This window comes from Saimiri boliviensis, chromosome 14 (genome assembly GCF_048565385.1).
Source record: "Saimiri boliviensis isolate mSaiBol1 chromosome 14, mSaiBol1.pri, whole genome shotgun sequence".
Taxonomy (NCBI): Eukaryota; Metazoa; Chordata; class Mammalia; order Primates; family Cebidae; genus Saimiri; species Saimiri boliviensis.
The window spans coordinates 36,207,329-36,219,588 of NC_133462.1; the positions used below are offsets into that span (position 1 = coordinate 36,207,329).

Below are 12,260 nucleotides of genomic sequence, written 5' to 3' on the forward strand. Positions count from 1 at the left end.
CTAGTGAAACCCCATCTCTACTAAATAAAAAATTAGCAGGGCAGGGTGGCAGACGCCTGTAATCGCAGCTACTTGGAAAGCTGAGGCACTAGAATCACTTGAACGCAGGAGGTGGAGGTTCCAGTGAGCAGAGATCGTGCCACTGCACTCCAGCCTGGTCAACAAGAGCAAAACTCTGTCTCAAAAAACAAACAAGGCCGAGCGCGGTGGCTCAAGCCTGTAATCCCAGCACTTTGGGAGGCCGAGGCGGGTGGATCACGAGGTCGAGAGATCGAGACCATCCTGGTCAACACGGTGAAACCCCGTCTCTACTAAAAATACAAAACACTAGCTGGGCGTGGTGGCGCATGCCTGTAATCCCAGCTACTCAGGAGGCTGAGGCAGGAGAATTGCCTGAGCCCAGGAGGCGGAGGTTGCGGTGAGCCGAGATTGTGCCATTGCACTCCAGCCTGGGTAACAAGAGCGAAACTCCGTCTCAAAAAAAAAAAAAGAAAAAAAAAAAAAAAGAAAAAAAGGCCAGGTGAGGAGGCTCGTGCTGTAATCCCAGCACTTTGGGAGGCTAAGGCGGGAGGATCACCTGAGGTCAGGAGTTTGACATTAGCCGGAGAATGGCTTGAACCTGAGAGGTGGAAATTGCAGTGAACTGAGAAGGTGTCATTTGTACTCCAGCCTGGGTGACAGAGCAAGACTCTGTCTCAAAAAATAAAAATAAAAATAATAATAATAATAAGCCCGGGCGCAGTGGCTCAAGCCTGTAATCCCAGCACTTCGGGAGGCCGAGGCGGGTGGATCACGAGGTCAAGAGATCGAGACCATCCTGGTCAACATGGTGAAACCCCGTCTCTACTAAAAATACAAAAAATTAGCTGGGCATGGTGGTGCGTGCCTGTAATCCCAGCTACTCAGGAAGCTGAGGCAGGAGAATTGCCTGAACCCAGGAGGTAGAGGTTGCGGTGAGCCGAGATCACGCCATTGCAATCCAGCCTGGGTAACAAGAGTGAAACTCCGTCTCAAAATAAATAAATAAATAAATAAATAATAATAATAATAAATAAAATTAAATTTAAAAACAAATAAAGATTAGCCAGGCATGGTGGTGCATGCCTGTGGTCCCGGCTACTCAGGAGGCTGAGGCTGGAGGATCTCTCGAGTTCAGGTGATTAAGGCTGCAGCGAGGTATGATGGTGCCACTGCCCTCCAGCCTGGGAGACAGAGCAAGACTATGTCTCAAAAACAAAAAAACAAAACAAAACAAAACAAAACAAAAAAAACTGATGGGTGTGGTGGGTGAAGGTATAGATCCACCTCAGTGTGTATTTGCCACGTGCAGCTGCAAACAGTGGTTGCCTGTATGTCTGTAGAAAGAAATTCCAGTGGATGAAGGGTGGCTCAGTAAGAAAACTTTATTGTATATTTTGACACGGGAATATTTTTCATATTGTTATTTTTTGTTTGAGACAGTCTTTCTCTGTCACCCAGGCTGGATTGCAGTGATGCAATTATAGCTCACTACAGACTCTACCTCCCAGGCTCAAGCAATCCTCCCACCTTGGCCTCTTAAAGTGCTGGGATTACAGGCAAAAGCCACCACACCTGGCCCTTAATTTAAGAAAAGAAAGAAAGAGAAAGAGAGAGAGAGAGAAAGAGAGAGAGAGAGAGAGAGAGAGAGAGAGAGAGAGAAAGGAAAGAAATAAAAAGAAAGAAAAGAAAGAGAAAGAAAGAAAAACAAAAGGCTTGGCACAGTGCCTCATTCCTGAAATCCCAGCACTTTGGGAGGCTGAGGTGGGCGGATCACCTGAGGTTGGGAGTTCGGGACCAGCCTGGCCAGCATGGTGAAACCCCATCTCTACTAAAAATACATCAATTAGCCTGATGTGGTGGCAGGCGTCTGTAATCCCAGCTACTCGGGAAGCTGAGGCAGAAGAATCGCTTGAACACGGGAGGCAGAGGTTGCACTGAGATGAGATCACACCATTGCACTCCAGCCTGGGTGATACAGAAATACTCCATCTCAAATAAACAAACAAAAAACAAAAAAATAAAAACAAACTGCCTCAAAAAGTGCAAAGGGGGCATCACCAGGCTGGTGTTCTGAGCGGTGTGGATTCTTTTTTTTTTTTGAGACGGAGTTTTCGCACTTGTTACCCAGGCTGGAGTGCAATGGCGCGATCTCGGCTCACCGCAACCTCCGCCTCCCGGTTCAGGCAATTCTCCTGCCTCAGCCTCCTGAGTAGCTGGGATTACAGGCACGTGCCACCATGCCCAGCTAATGTTTTGTATTTTTAGTAGAGACGGGGTTTCACCATGTTGACCAGGATGTTCTCGATCTCTCGACCTCGTGATCCACCCGCCTCGGCCTCCCAAAGTGCTGGGATTACAGGCTTGAGCCACCGCGCCCGGCAGGATTCTTATGGAAAGGTTTAGATCGTGCCCTGCCTGCCGGGTTTTTATGGCCTCAGGATTTATTCTGGAAGCGGAGGAGACCTCAGACGGCTGCACAGGCCTGTGCCAAGCCCCCTTCCTTCTCACCATCTGTATCCCAGGCACTCCTAGCCTATCTCTAGAACTGACCTCTCTCCGGAACTGCAGTCTCCCCTCTCCGTCTGCTTCCAGGCACCACAGGCTGCAGTGACTGACTCCGCCCTGCTGACCTTCCAAGCCTCGCCCACCTTGGCCTCCCTCTACTCCCTTGGCCCACTCATCAATCAAAAACCAGCCGTGCGTTTTCTATCCCCTGTATCTACCCTAAGCTGCATCTGATCGCTTCTTCGAACTCCATGTACTAAACCGCCAACCCCTCGGTGCACGCTTGGCCCCTCACAGAAACCTGCTCCTCGGTCTCCAGGCTCCTGCCTTCCTCAATCCCCTTTCCCCAAATCTGTCCTCCCTGTAGAAGCCACCAGAGGGCGCCTGTGTGCACCTGAATCCGGTCTCCTCCCTCCTATCCTGCGAACGCTCCCTGGCTTCCAGCTCCAAAGGGGGAAAGTCAAAGTTCTCTACGGGTCCCCTTGGACTCCTCACTCCATCCCAGCTTACTACGCTGTGCCAAAAATGTGTCCTCAGCCTGGCTCAAACATCCCAAATCTTCCCCACCTGCTGCTTGTCATCTATCTCAGACTTTCCTGATCTCCTGTATAAAACAGCTTCCACAGCCAGCCAGCGTGGTGGCTCATGCCTGTAATCCCAGCACTTTGGGAGGCTGACGTGGGTGGATCATATGAAGTCAAAAGTTCGAGACCAGTTTAACCAACATGGTGAAACCCCGTCTCTACTAAAAATTAAAAAAATCAACTGGGTGTGGTGGCATGCGCCTGTAATCCTGGCTACCCAGGAGGCTGAGGCATGAGAATTGCTTGAAACTGGGAGGTGGAGGTTGTGTGAGTCAAGATCACTCCACTGCACTCCAGCCTAGGTGACAGAGCGAGAGTCTGTCTCAAAAAAAGGAAAAAAAGCCGGGCACGGTGGCTTACACCTGTAATCCTAGCACTCTGGGAGGCTGAGGTGGGTGGATCACCTGATGTCAGGAGTTCAAGACCAGCCTGGCCATCAGGGTGAAACCCCATCTTTAAAATTAAAGAAAAAAAAATCCCCCTCTCTGCTTTTGAGGGGTATTGTTTCCCAATGTCACATAGTGTCAGGGCTGGATTTAAACCTAGGTCCATGGGACTCTGCACAGCTGCATTTTGGGGTAGCCTAGGCATTTGTAGTTTTAAATTTGTATTTATTTATTTATTTTTATTTTTTTATTTTTTATTTTTTATTTTTTATTTTTATTTATTTATTTTTTTTGAGGCGGAGTTTCGCTCTTGTTACCCAGGCTGGAGTGCAATGGCGCGATCTCGGCTCACCGCAACCTCCGCCTCCTGGGTTCAGGCAATTCTCCTGCCTCAGCCTCCTGAGTAGCTGGGATTACAGGCACGTGCCACCATGCCCAGCTAATTTTTTGTATTTTTTAGTAGAGACGGGGTTTCACCATGTTGACCAGGATGGTCTCGATCTCTCGACCTCGTGATCCACCCGCCTCGGCCTCCCAAAGTGCTGGGATTACAGGCTTGAGCCACCGCGCCCGGCTTTATTTATTTATTTTTCTGAGACACAGCCTCACTCTGTCACTCAGGCTGGAGTGTAGCAGCGTGATCTCTGCTTACTCACTGCAACCTCCGCCTCCTGGAGGTTCAAGCAATTTTCCTGCCTCGGCTTCCTAAGCAGCTAGGATTACAGGTGTGCACCACCATGACCAGCTAAGCTTTGTATTTTCAGTAGAGACGGGGTTTCACCATGTTGGCTGGGCTGGTCTAGAACTCCTTAACTCGTGATCTTCCTGCCTTGGCCTCCCAAAGTGTTAGGACTACAGGCATGAGCCACTGTGCCCTGAAACTTCAGGCTTTTCTTTATACCTAGAGGGGACCAACCATACCATGCACTGGATTGCCACGAGGCTCCATGAATAACCTCAGAGAGGCTACCAGGTCACCCTGAATCTTCTCTCACCATTCTGAGGGGCTGTCACAACTGAGACCAAAGGCAGCATGGGCCAGGCCAGGACATAACCCGGAGGGGCCTGCCTGCGGCCACATGACAGCCCAACAAGGTTGCCACCTTCAATGCCCACACCCCTGGGGATTTTTGAGAGCTAACTCTTGGTTCACTAATGAGATCCTGTTCAGTGATTCTGGGCTTTTCCCAGCACCCCCCAACTCAGAAATGGCAGGTCAACTTAGCCTCCCGGGTGCCCCCTGAGCCCGTCCCATCCTCCAGGTAGGATGGTCAGCAGAAAACTGCTTCCAAGAAAAAGAACCACTCACCGGGGAGACGGTAAACAGGGAGTTATCGAAGGACATGTCTGAAACAGAAAGAGAAAGAAAACCCAGGACTGGAGACCAGTTGTAACTTCCCTGCTCCCTGCTGACCCCATGCCTCCCCCCAGCCCACAGGGAAGCAATTGGGGTTCATCTCCCAGCATCCTCTCTTGCACCCTTCCAACCCATTCTGTATGGTGAACTGTTCACAGCTACAAACTACACCATGCCAGCCAGGTGTGGTGACTCATGCCTGTAATCCCAGCACTCTGGGAGGCCAAGGTGGGTAGATCACCCGAGGTTGGGAGTTTGAGACCAGCATGACCAACATGGAAAAACCCCATCTCTACTAAAAATACAAAATTAGCTGGGCACGGTGGCACATGCCTTTAGTCCCAGCTACTAGGGAGGCAGGCTGAGGCAGAAGAATCACTTGAACCCAGGAGGCAGAGGTTGTGGTGAGCTGAGATTGCACCTTTGCACTCCAGCCTGGGCAACAAGAGTGAAACTATGCCTCAAAAAACATCAAAACCAAACTGAACCACGTTCTTCTACACAAAGCCTTCCTAAGCGGATCTCTCACGGCCTTGGGAAAATGGGTGTCTTATCTCAACTCAGGTCTTCCAGAAGAAGCACCTGGCAGCTCCTCCACCTCCTCCCTACCCCGAGCTCCTCCAATTGCTCCATCACCCAGTTTTTTTCTTGTTTCTGAGAAGGAGTCTCCCACTGTCGCCCAGGCTGGAGTGCAATAGCGCAATGTCAGCTCACTGCAACCTCCGCCTCCCGGGTTCAAGTGATTCTCCTGCCTTGGCATCCCAATAGCTGAGATTACAGGCATAAGCTATCACAACAAGCTAATTTTTTTATTTTTAGTAGAGACAGGGTTTCATCATGTTGACCAGGCTGGTCTCAAACTGCTGGTCTCAAGAGATCTGCCTACCTCAGCCTCCCAAAGTGTTGGGATTACAGGTGTGAGCCACCACACCAGGACTCCATCGCCCATTCTTGTAGGTCTCTGCTTAATCATCACTTCTAGACAGGCCAGGTGGCTCATGCCTGTAATCCCAATGCTTTGGAAGGCCAAGGAGGGAGGACTACAACATAATTTTTTGTCTCTACAAAAAAAAAAAAAATTTTTTTTTTTTTTGAGACGGAGTTTTGCTCTTGTTACCCAGGCTGGAGTGCAATGGCACGATCTCGGCTCACCACAACCTCCGCCTCCTGGGTTCAGGCAATTCTTCTGCCTCAGCCTCCTGAGTAGCTGGGATTACAGGCACGCGCCACCATGCCCAGCTAATTTTTTGTATTTTTAGTAGAGACAGGGTTTCACTATGTTGACCAGGATGGTCTCGATCTCTTGACCTCGTGATCCACCCGCCTCGGCCTCCCAAAGTGCTGGGATTACAGGCTTGAGCCACCGCGCCCGGCCTAAAAAAAAAAAAAAAAAATTTAAAATTAGCTGAGTGTGGTGGTGTGTGCCTGTGGTCCCAGCTACTCGGGAGGCTGAGAGGGGAGGATCACTTGTTCCTAGGAGGTCAAGGCTGCAGTCAACTAGGTTTGCACCACTGCACTCCTCTCTGGGTGACAGAGAAAGACTCCGTCTCAAAAAATAAATAAATAGCTGGGCGCGGTGGCTCAAGCCTGTAATCCCAGCACTTTGGGAGGCCGAGGCGGGTGGATCACGAGGTTGAGAGATCGAGACCATCCTGGTCAACATGGTGAAACCCCGTCTCTACTAAAGGTGCAAAAAATTAGCTGGGCATGGTGGCGTGTGCCTGTAATCCCAGCTACTTGGGAGGCTGGGGCAGGAGAATCGCTTGAACCCGGGAATGGAAGGTTGCAGTGAGCTGAGATCGCGCCATTGCACTCCAGCCTTGGCAACAGAACCAGACTTGATCCCCTACGGCCTCCCCCCCACCAAAAAAAAAGGCCAGGCGCGGTGGCTCACGCCTGTAATCCCAACACTTTGGGAGGCCGAGGCGGGTGGATCATGAGGTCAAGAGATCGAGACCATCCTGGTCAACATGGTGAAACCCCATCTCTACTAAAAATACAAAACATTAGCTAGGCATGGTGGCACGTGCCTGTAATCCCAGCTACTCAGGAGGCCGAGGAAGGAGAATTGCCTGAACCCAGGAGGCGGAGGTTGTGGTGAGCCGAGATCACACCATTGCACTCCAGCCTGGGTAACAAAAGCGAAACTCCGTCTCAAAAAAAAAAAAGCATGACTTCCTCTGGGGACCAGACACAGTCTGGTGTCACCATGGGGTGTTTCCCATTGGAAAATGGGCTTGTGAGCAGAGAGCACATCGGCCTTAGTTATGACAGGACCCTCCCAGATCTTAGCACATAGGAAGTGCTCAGTATGTTGGACCAGGAATAAAATACAGAGAATACGTTTCTCTGCTTGGGGTGCCTTCAAGAGAGCATCCTACATGACAGACTGGCTGCCTTTCTCCCCCTTGGGGAAGCTGGCAGAATGATGTGTTCTGGAAGGTAAGTGGGGCCCAGGAGGCCCCAAGATAGACAGCCCAGGAGTCCCCGATATAAACATGGTCCTTTCCCCCATGGAGCTGGCCATCCAGCAGAGGAAATGAGCATCAAACATACAAGCACCCAATGATCACTTAATTCTGTTTGATTTCTGTTTCTTTCTTCTTTTTGTTAAGACAGGGTCTCACAGAGTAGCTGGTATTACAATTACAGGCTTGCGCCACTACACCTGGCTAACGTTTAAGAATTTTTTGTAGAGACAGGACTTCCATCATGCCATGTTGCCCAAGCTTGTCTCAAACTCCTGGGCTCCAGCGATCCTCCCACCTTGGCCTCCCAAACTACCAGGATTATGGGTGTGAGCCACTAAGTCAGCCTAATTTCTGTCAAAGGGTAGGAAGAATGGTGGGTCCTAGGGTCATGTAAGCGTAGCCACAGACCCTGTCTAGGGAGTCAGGGAAGGCTTCCCAGAGGAGGTGACCTTTAGGTTAAGTCAAAGGAGAGAAGGTGAGAACCCAAGAGAAGAGGTGGTGAGGGTTTGTTCTGACCCTCAAGGGAACAAGCAGTCACAGAAGAAGTTTGATTGGCATGTGATGAGGCCTGATGGCATTTGACGGTGTAATCCTGTCCCCACCAGGGTCAAGAGTGTGGAGGTACACACCTGTGGTGTCGAAGTTCATCTGGGCCCAGCAGGATTCTCCATCTCTGCAAAGGAATTCAGGAGAAAGTGACAGAGGCCAGGGCTGCCCCTAGAGTCAGGGGCTTGATTGGGAAATTCCTGGCCCCAGACTACACCTAAAACATCACCTTTGCTCCCTACCTACTGACCCATGGGTCTTCCCCAGGGAAAGCAGTGACATCCTGGTATCTGGAGCTGCCACACTGTGGGACCACCCCTTGGCCAGGGAAAGAAAAAAACAAGAAAATTCTCTTGGATCCCTCGAAGTGGCTCATGCCTGTAATCCCAGCACTTTGGGAGGCTGAGGTGGGTGGGTCACTTGAGGTCAGGAGTTCAAGACCAGCCTGGACAACATGGTGAAACCCTGTCTCTATTAAAAATACAAAAATTACTCAGGTGTGGTGCCACATGCCTGTAGTCCCAGCTACTCAGGAGGCTGAGGCAGGAGAATTGCTTGAACCCAGGAGGCGGAGGTTGCAGTAAGCCGAGATAGTGACACTGTACTCCAGCCTGGGCAACAGAGCGAGATTCCGTCTAAAAAAAAAAAATTGTTGCTGAGCGTGGTGGCTCACGCCTGTAATCCTAGCACTTTGGGAGGCCGAGGTGGGTGGATCATAAGGTCAGGAGTTCAAGACCAGCCTGTCCAAGATGGTGAAACCCTATCTTTAATAAAAATAGAAAAATTAGCCAGGCGTGGTGGCTCATGCCTGTAATCCTAGCACCTTGGGAGGCTGAGGCAGGCAGATCACGAGGTTGAGAGATCAAGCCCATCCTGGCCAACATGGTGAAACCCCATCTCTACTAAAAAATACAAAAAAACTAGCTGGGTGTGGTGGCGTGTGCCTGCAGTCCCAGCTACTCAGGAGGCTGAGGCAGGAGAATCTGGGCCCAGTAGGATTCTCCATCTTGAATTCTCCATCTCCCAGGGGCTCCAGGCTTGAACCTGGGAGGTGGAGGCTGCAGTGAGCTGAGATGGCACCATTACATTCCAGCCTGGTGACACAGCGAGACTCTGTCTCCAAAAAAAAAAAAAAAAAGAAAAGAAAAATTAGCCGAGCACAGTGGAAGGCACCTGTAATCCCGGCTACTCAGGAAGCTGAGGCAGAAGAATCACTTGAACCTGGGAGGCAGAGGTTTCAGTGAGCCAAGATCGCACCACTGCACTCCAGCCTGGGTGACAGACCAAGACTCTGTATAAAAATAATAACAACAATAAAAATTATCTTGAGTAGGCGGCCCACAGCCAGGTAAAGATGGTTCAATCCCCAGAGCTGGTCTTCACCACCAGGCAGCAGGGTGAAGAAGAGAGAACGCACTCTCAGAGGAGAGAAACTGAGGCCGGGGCCAGTTAGGACATCCTGGCACCCAGGAACCTGGGCCACTGCCTACAGTGTCATTGGGCACTGCACAACCCCAGGGACATTCATCAGAAATTGACTGTGGGTATCAGGAGTGACTATGACCATTTTCTGGCAGCTGGAGGTAAAGGGGTGTGGGGAAGGGCCTCTCCCTGGGCAAACTGCTCACTCTGTGACCAAATACTGAGCCTCAGTCCTCTCATCTGTAAAATGGGGCTATTCATAGTGCCTGTTTCCAGGGTTGCTGTGAGGATAAGGAGGTCCAGCTTCAGAGAGTCCTAGCACAGTCCTCCAGCACACAATAGGCACTTAACACATGGCACCTGTTCCCATTATGCAGCATGGCCACCAGGAGGTGCTGTTTAAGGGGGGCGTGGAGTGCCCACTCTGCCAGGGAAGTGTCCTTCTGTCCCCAAACCACACTCAGAAGGTCTCCAGGGATGGTCTCACCTTTTCTTCTGTACATTTTTGAGTTTAACTGGAACAAAAAAGAAAAGCACATGTGTTAGATTTTGGTCCTAATTGCATCTGGCAATGTCTGGGTTTTTTGTTTTTTTGAGACAGTCTCACTCTGTCACCCAGGCTGGAGTGCAGAGGCAAGATCTTGGCTCACTGCAACCTCTGCCCCTGGATTTAAGTGATTCCCCTGACTCAGCCTCCCAAGTAGCTGGGATTATAAACGCAAACCATAACACCTGGCAAATTTTTCTATTTTTACCGGAGACAGCGTTTTGCCATGTTGGCCAGACTGGTCTTGCAGTCCTGACCTCAAGTGATCCACCGGCCTCAGCCTCCCAAAGTGCTGGGATTACAGGCGTGAGCCACCACACCTGGCCTGGAAGGCCTCAGATGTCTTTCTTTTTTTCTCTTTTTTTTTTTTTTTTTGAGATAGAGTCTCAGTCTGCCACTGCAACCTCCACCTCTCAGGTTCAAGCGATTCTTCTGCCTCAGCCTCCCAAATACCTGGGACTGTAGGTGTGCACCACAACACTCAGCTAATTTTTGTATTTTTAGTAGAGATGGGGTTTCACCATGTTGGCCAGGCTGGTCTGGAACTCCTGACCTCATGATCTGCCTGCCTCATCCTCTCAAAGCGCTTGGATTACAGGTGTGAGCCACAGCGCAGGGCAAGGCCTCAGATTTATAAAGCCACCCCACTCCATTCATCTGCAACCTAGATTTGCCTATCCTCAGGCAAATTTGTACCCAACACAAGAACTACTGCAAACATTTATTTTTATTTTTATTTATTTTTTTCAAAGGTACTGCAAATTAAAATATATTTTTTACATGTGCAGGTTTGTTATATAAGTAAAAAAATAAAAATAAAAATTTATTTTTCAATTACAAGAGTAATAGGTGTCAGTAAAAACATCAAACAAGGAGCAAGCATGTAAAATTGGTTTTCTTTAAAAATACTAATTTCAGGCCAGGTTTGGTGGCTCACATCTGTAATCTCAGCACTTTGGGAGGTGGAGGCAGGTTAGATCATGACGTCAGGAATTCGAGACCAGCCTGGCCAACATAGTGAAACCCTGTCTCTACTAAAAATACAAAAATTAGCCAGGTGTGGTGACATGTGCCTGTAATCCCAGCTACTCAGGAAGCTGAGAAAGGAGAATTGCTTGAACCTGGGAGGTTGCGGTTGCAGTTGCAGTGAGCCAAGATCGCCCCTCGCCCCACTGTACTTCAGCCTGGGTGACACAGAGCAAGACACTGTCTCAAAAAAAAAAAAAAAATATATATATATATATATATATATATATGTATATATGTGTGTATATATGTGTATATATATATGTATGTGTGTATATATACACACATACATATATATAGTTTGGCTGGGCATGGTGGCACATGCCTGTAATCCCAGCATTTTAGGAGGCTGAGGCAGGAGGATCACTTGAGCCCAGGAGTTCAAGACTAGCCTGGGCAACATAGGAAGACCCTATCTCAATGAAAAAAAAATTTTTTTTTTTTTTTTTTTGAGACGGAGTTTCACTCTTGTTACCCAGGCTGGAGTGCAATGGCGCAATCTCGGCTCACTGCAACCTCGGCCTCCTGGGTTCAAGCAATTCTCCTGCCTCAGCCTCCTGAATAGCTGGGATTACAGGCACCTGCCACCATGCCCAGCTAATTTTTTTTTGTATTTTTAGTAGAGACAGGGTTTCACCATGTTGACCAGGATGGTCTCGATCTCTCGACCTCGTGATCCACCCGCCTCGGCCTCCCAAAGTGCTGGGATTACAGGCTTGAGCCACCATGCCCGGCTCCTGAAAAATATTTTTTAAAAATTAGCTAGGGTAGGGCGTGGTGGCTCACACCTGTAATCCAAGCATTTTGGAGGCCAAGGTGGGCTGATCACTTGAGGTCAGGAGTTCAAGACCAGCTTTTTTTTTTTGAGACGGAGTTTCGCTCTCCTTACCCAGGCTGGAGTGCAATGGCGCGATCTCGGCTCACCGCAACCTCCGCCTCCTGGGCTCAGGCAATTCTCCTGCCTCAGCCTCCTGAGTAGCTGGGATTACAGGCACGTGCCACCATGCCCAGCTAATTTTTGGTATTTTTAGTAGAGACGGGGTTTCACCATGTTGACCAGGCTGGTCTCCATCTCTCGACCTCGTGATCCACCCGCCTCGGTCTCCCAAAGTGCTGGGATTACAGGCTTGAGCCACCGCGCCCAGCCCAAGACCAGCCTTTTTAACATGGTGAAACCCCATCTTAAAAAAGAAAGAAAAAGCCAGGCGTGGTGGCTCAAGCCTGTAATCCCAGCACTTTGGGAGGCCGAGGCGGGTGGATCACGAGGTTGAGAGATCGAGACCAGCCTGGTCAACATGGTGAAACCCCGTCTCTACTAAAAATACTAAAAATTAGCTGGGCATGGTGGCGCGTGCCTGTAATCCCAGCTACTCAGGAGGCTGAGGCAGGAGAATT

The 12,260-nt window shown here is 49.7% G+C and overlaps 1 protein-coding gene across 1 annotated transcript in view; it reads right to left on the reverse strand.

The window, feature by feature from the left end:
* The window catches only part of C14H19orf38 (chromosome 14 C19orf38 homolog), a 43,573-nt gene that overhangs the window by 4,594 nt on the left and 26,719 nt on the right, over positions 1-12,260 (reverse strand). The window contains exons 6-8 of the mRNA XM_074384624.1: positions 9,780-9,807; positions 7,954-7,997; positions 4,806-4,843 (exon numbers count right to left, since the gene is read on the reverse strand). Coding sequence (XP_074240725.1) covers positions 4,806-4,843; positions 7,954-7,997; positions 9,780-9,807 — 110 coding nt within the window. The remainder of the gene's footprint in view (positions 1-4,805; positions 4,844-7,953; positions 7,998-9,779; positions 9,808-12,260) is intronic.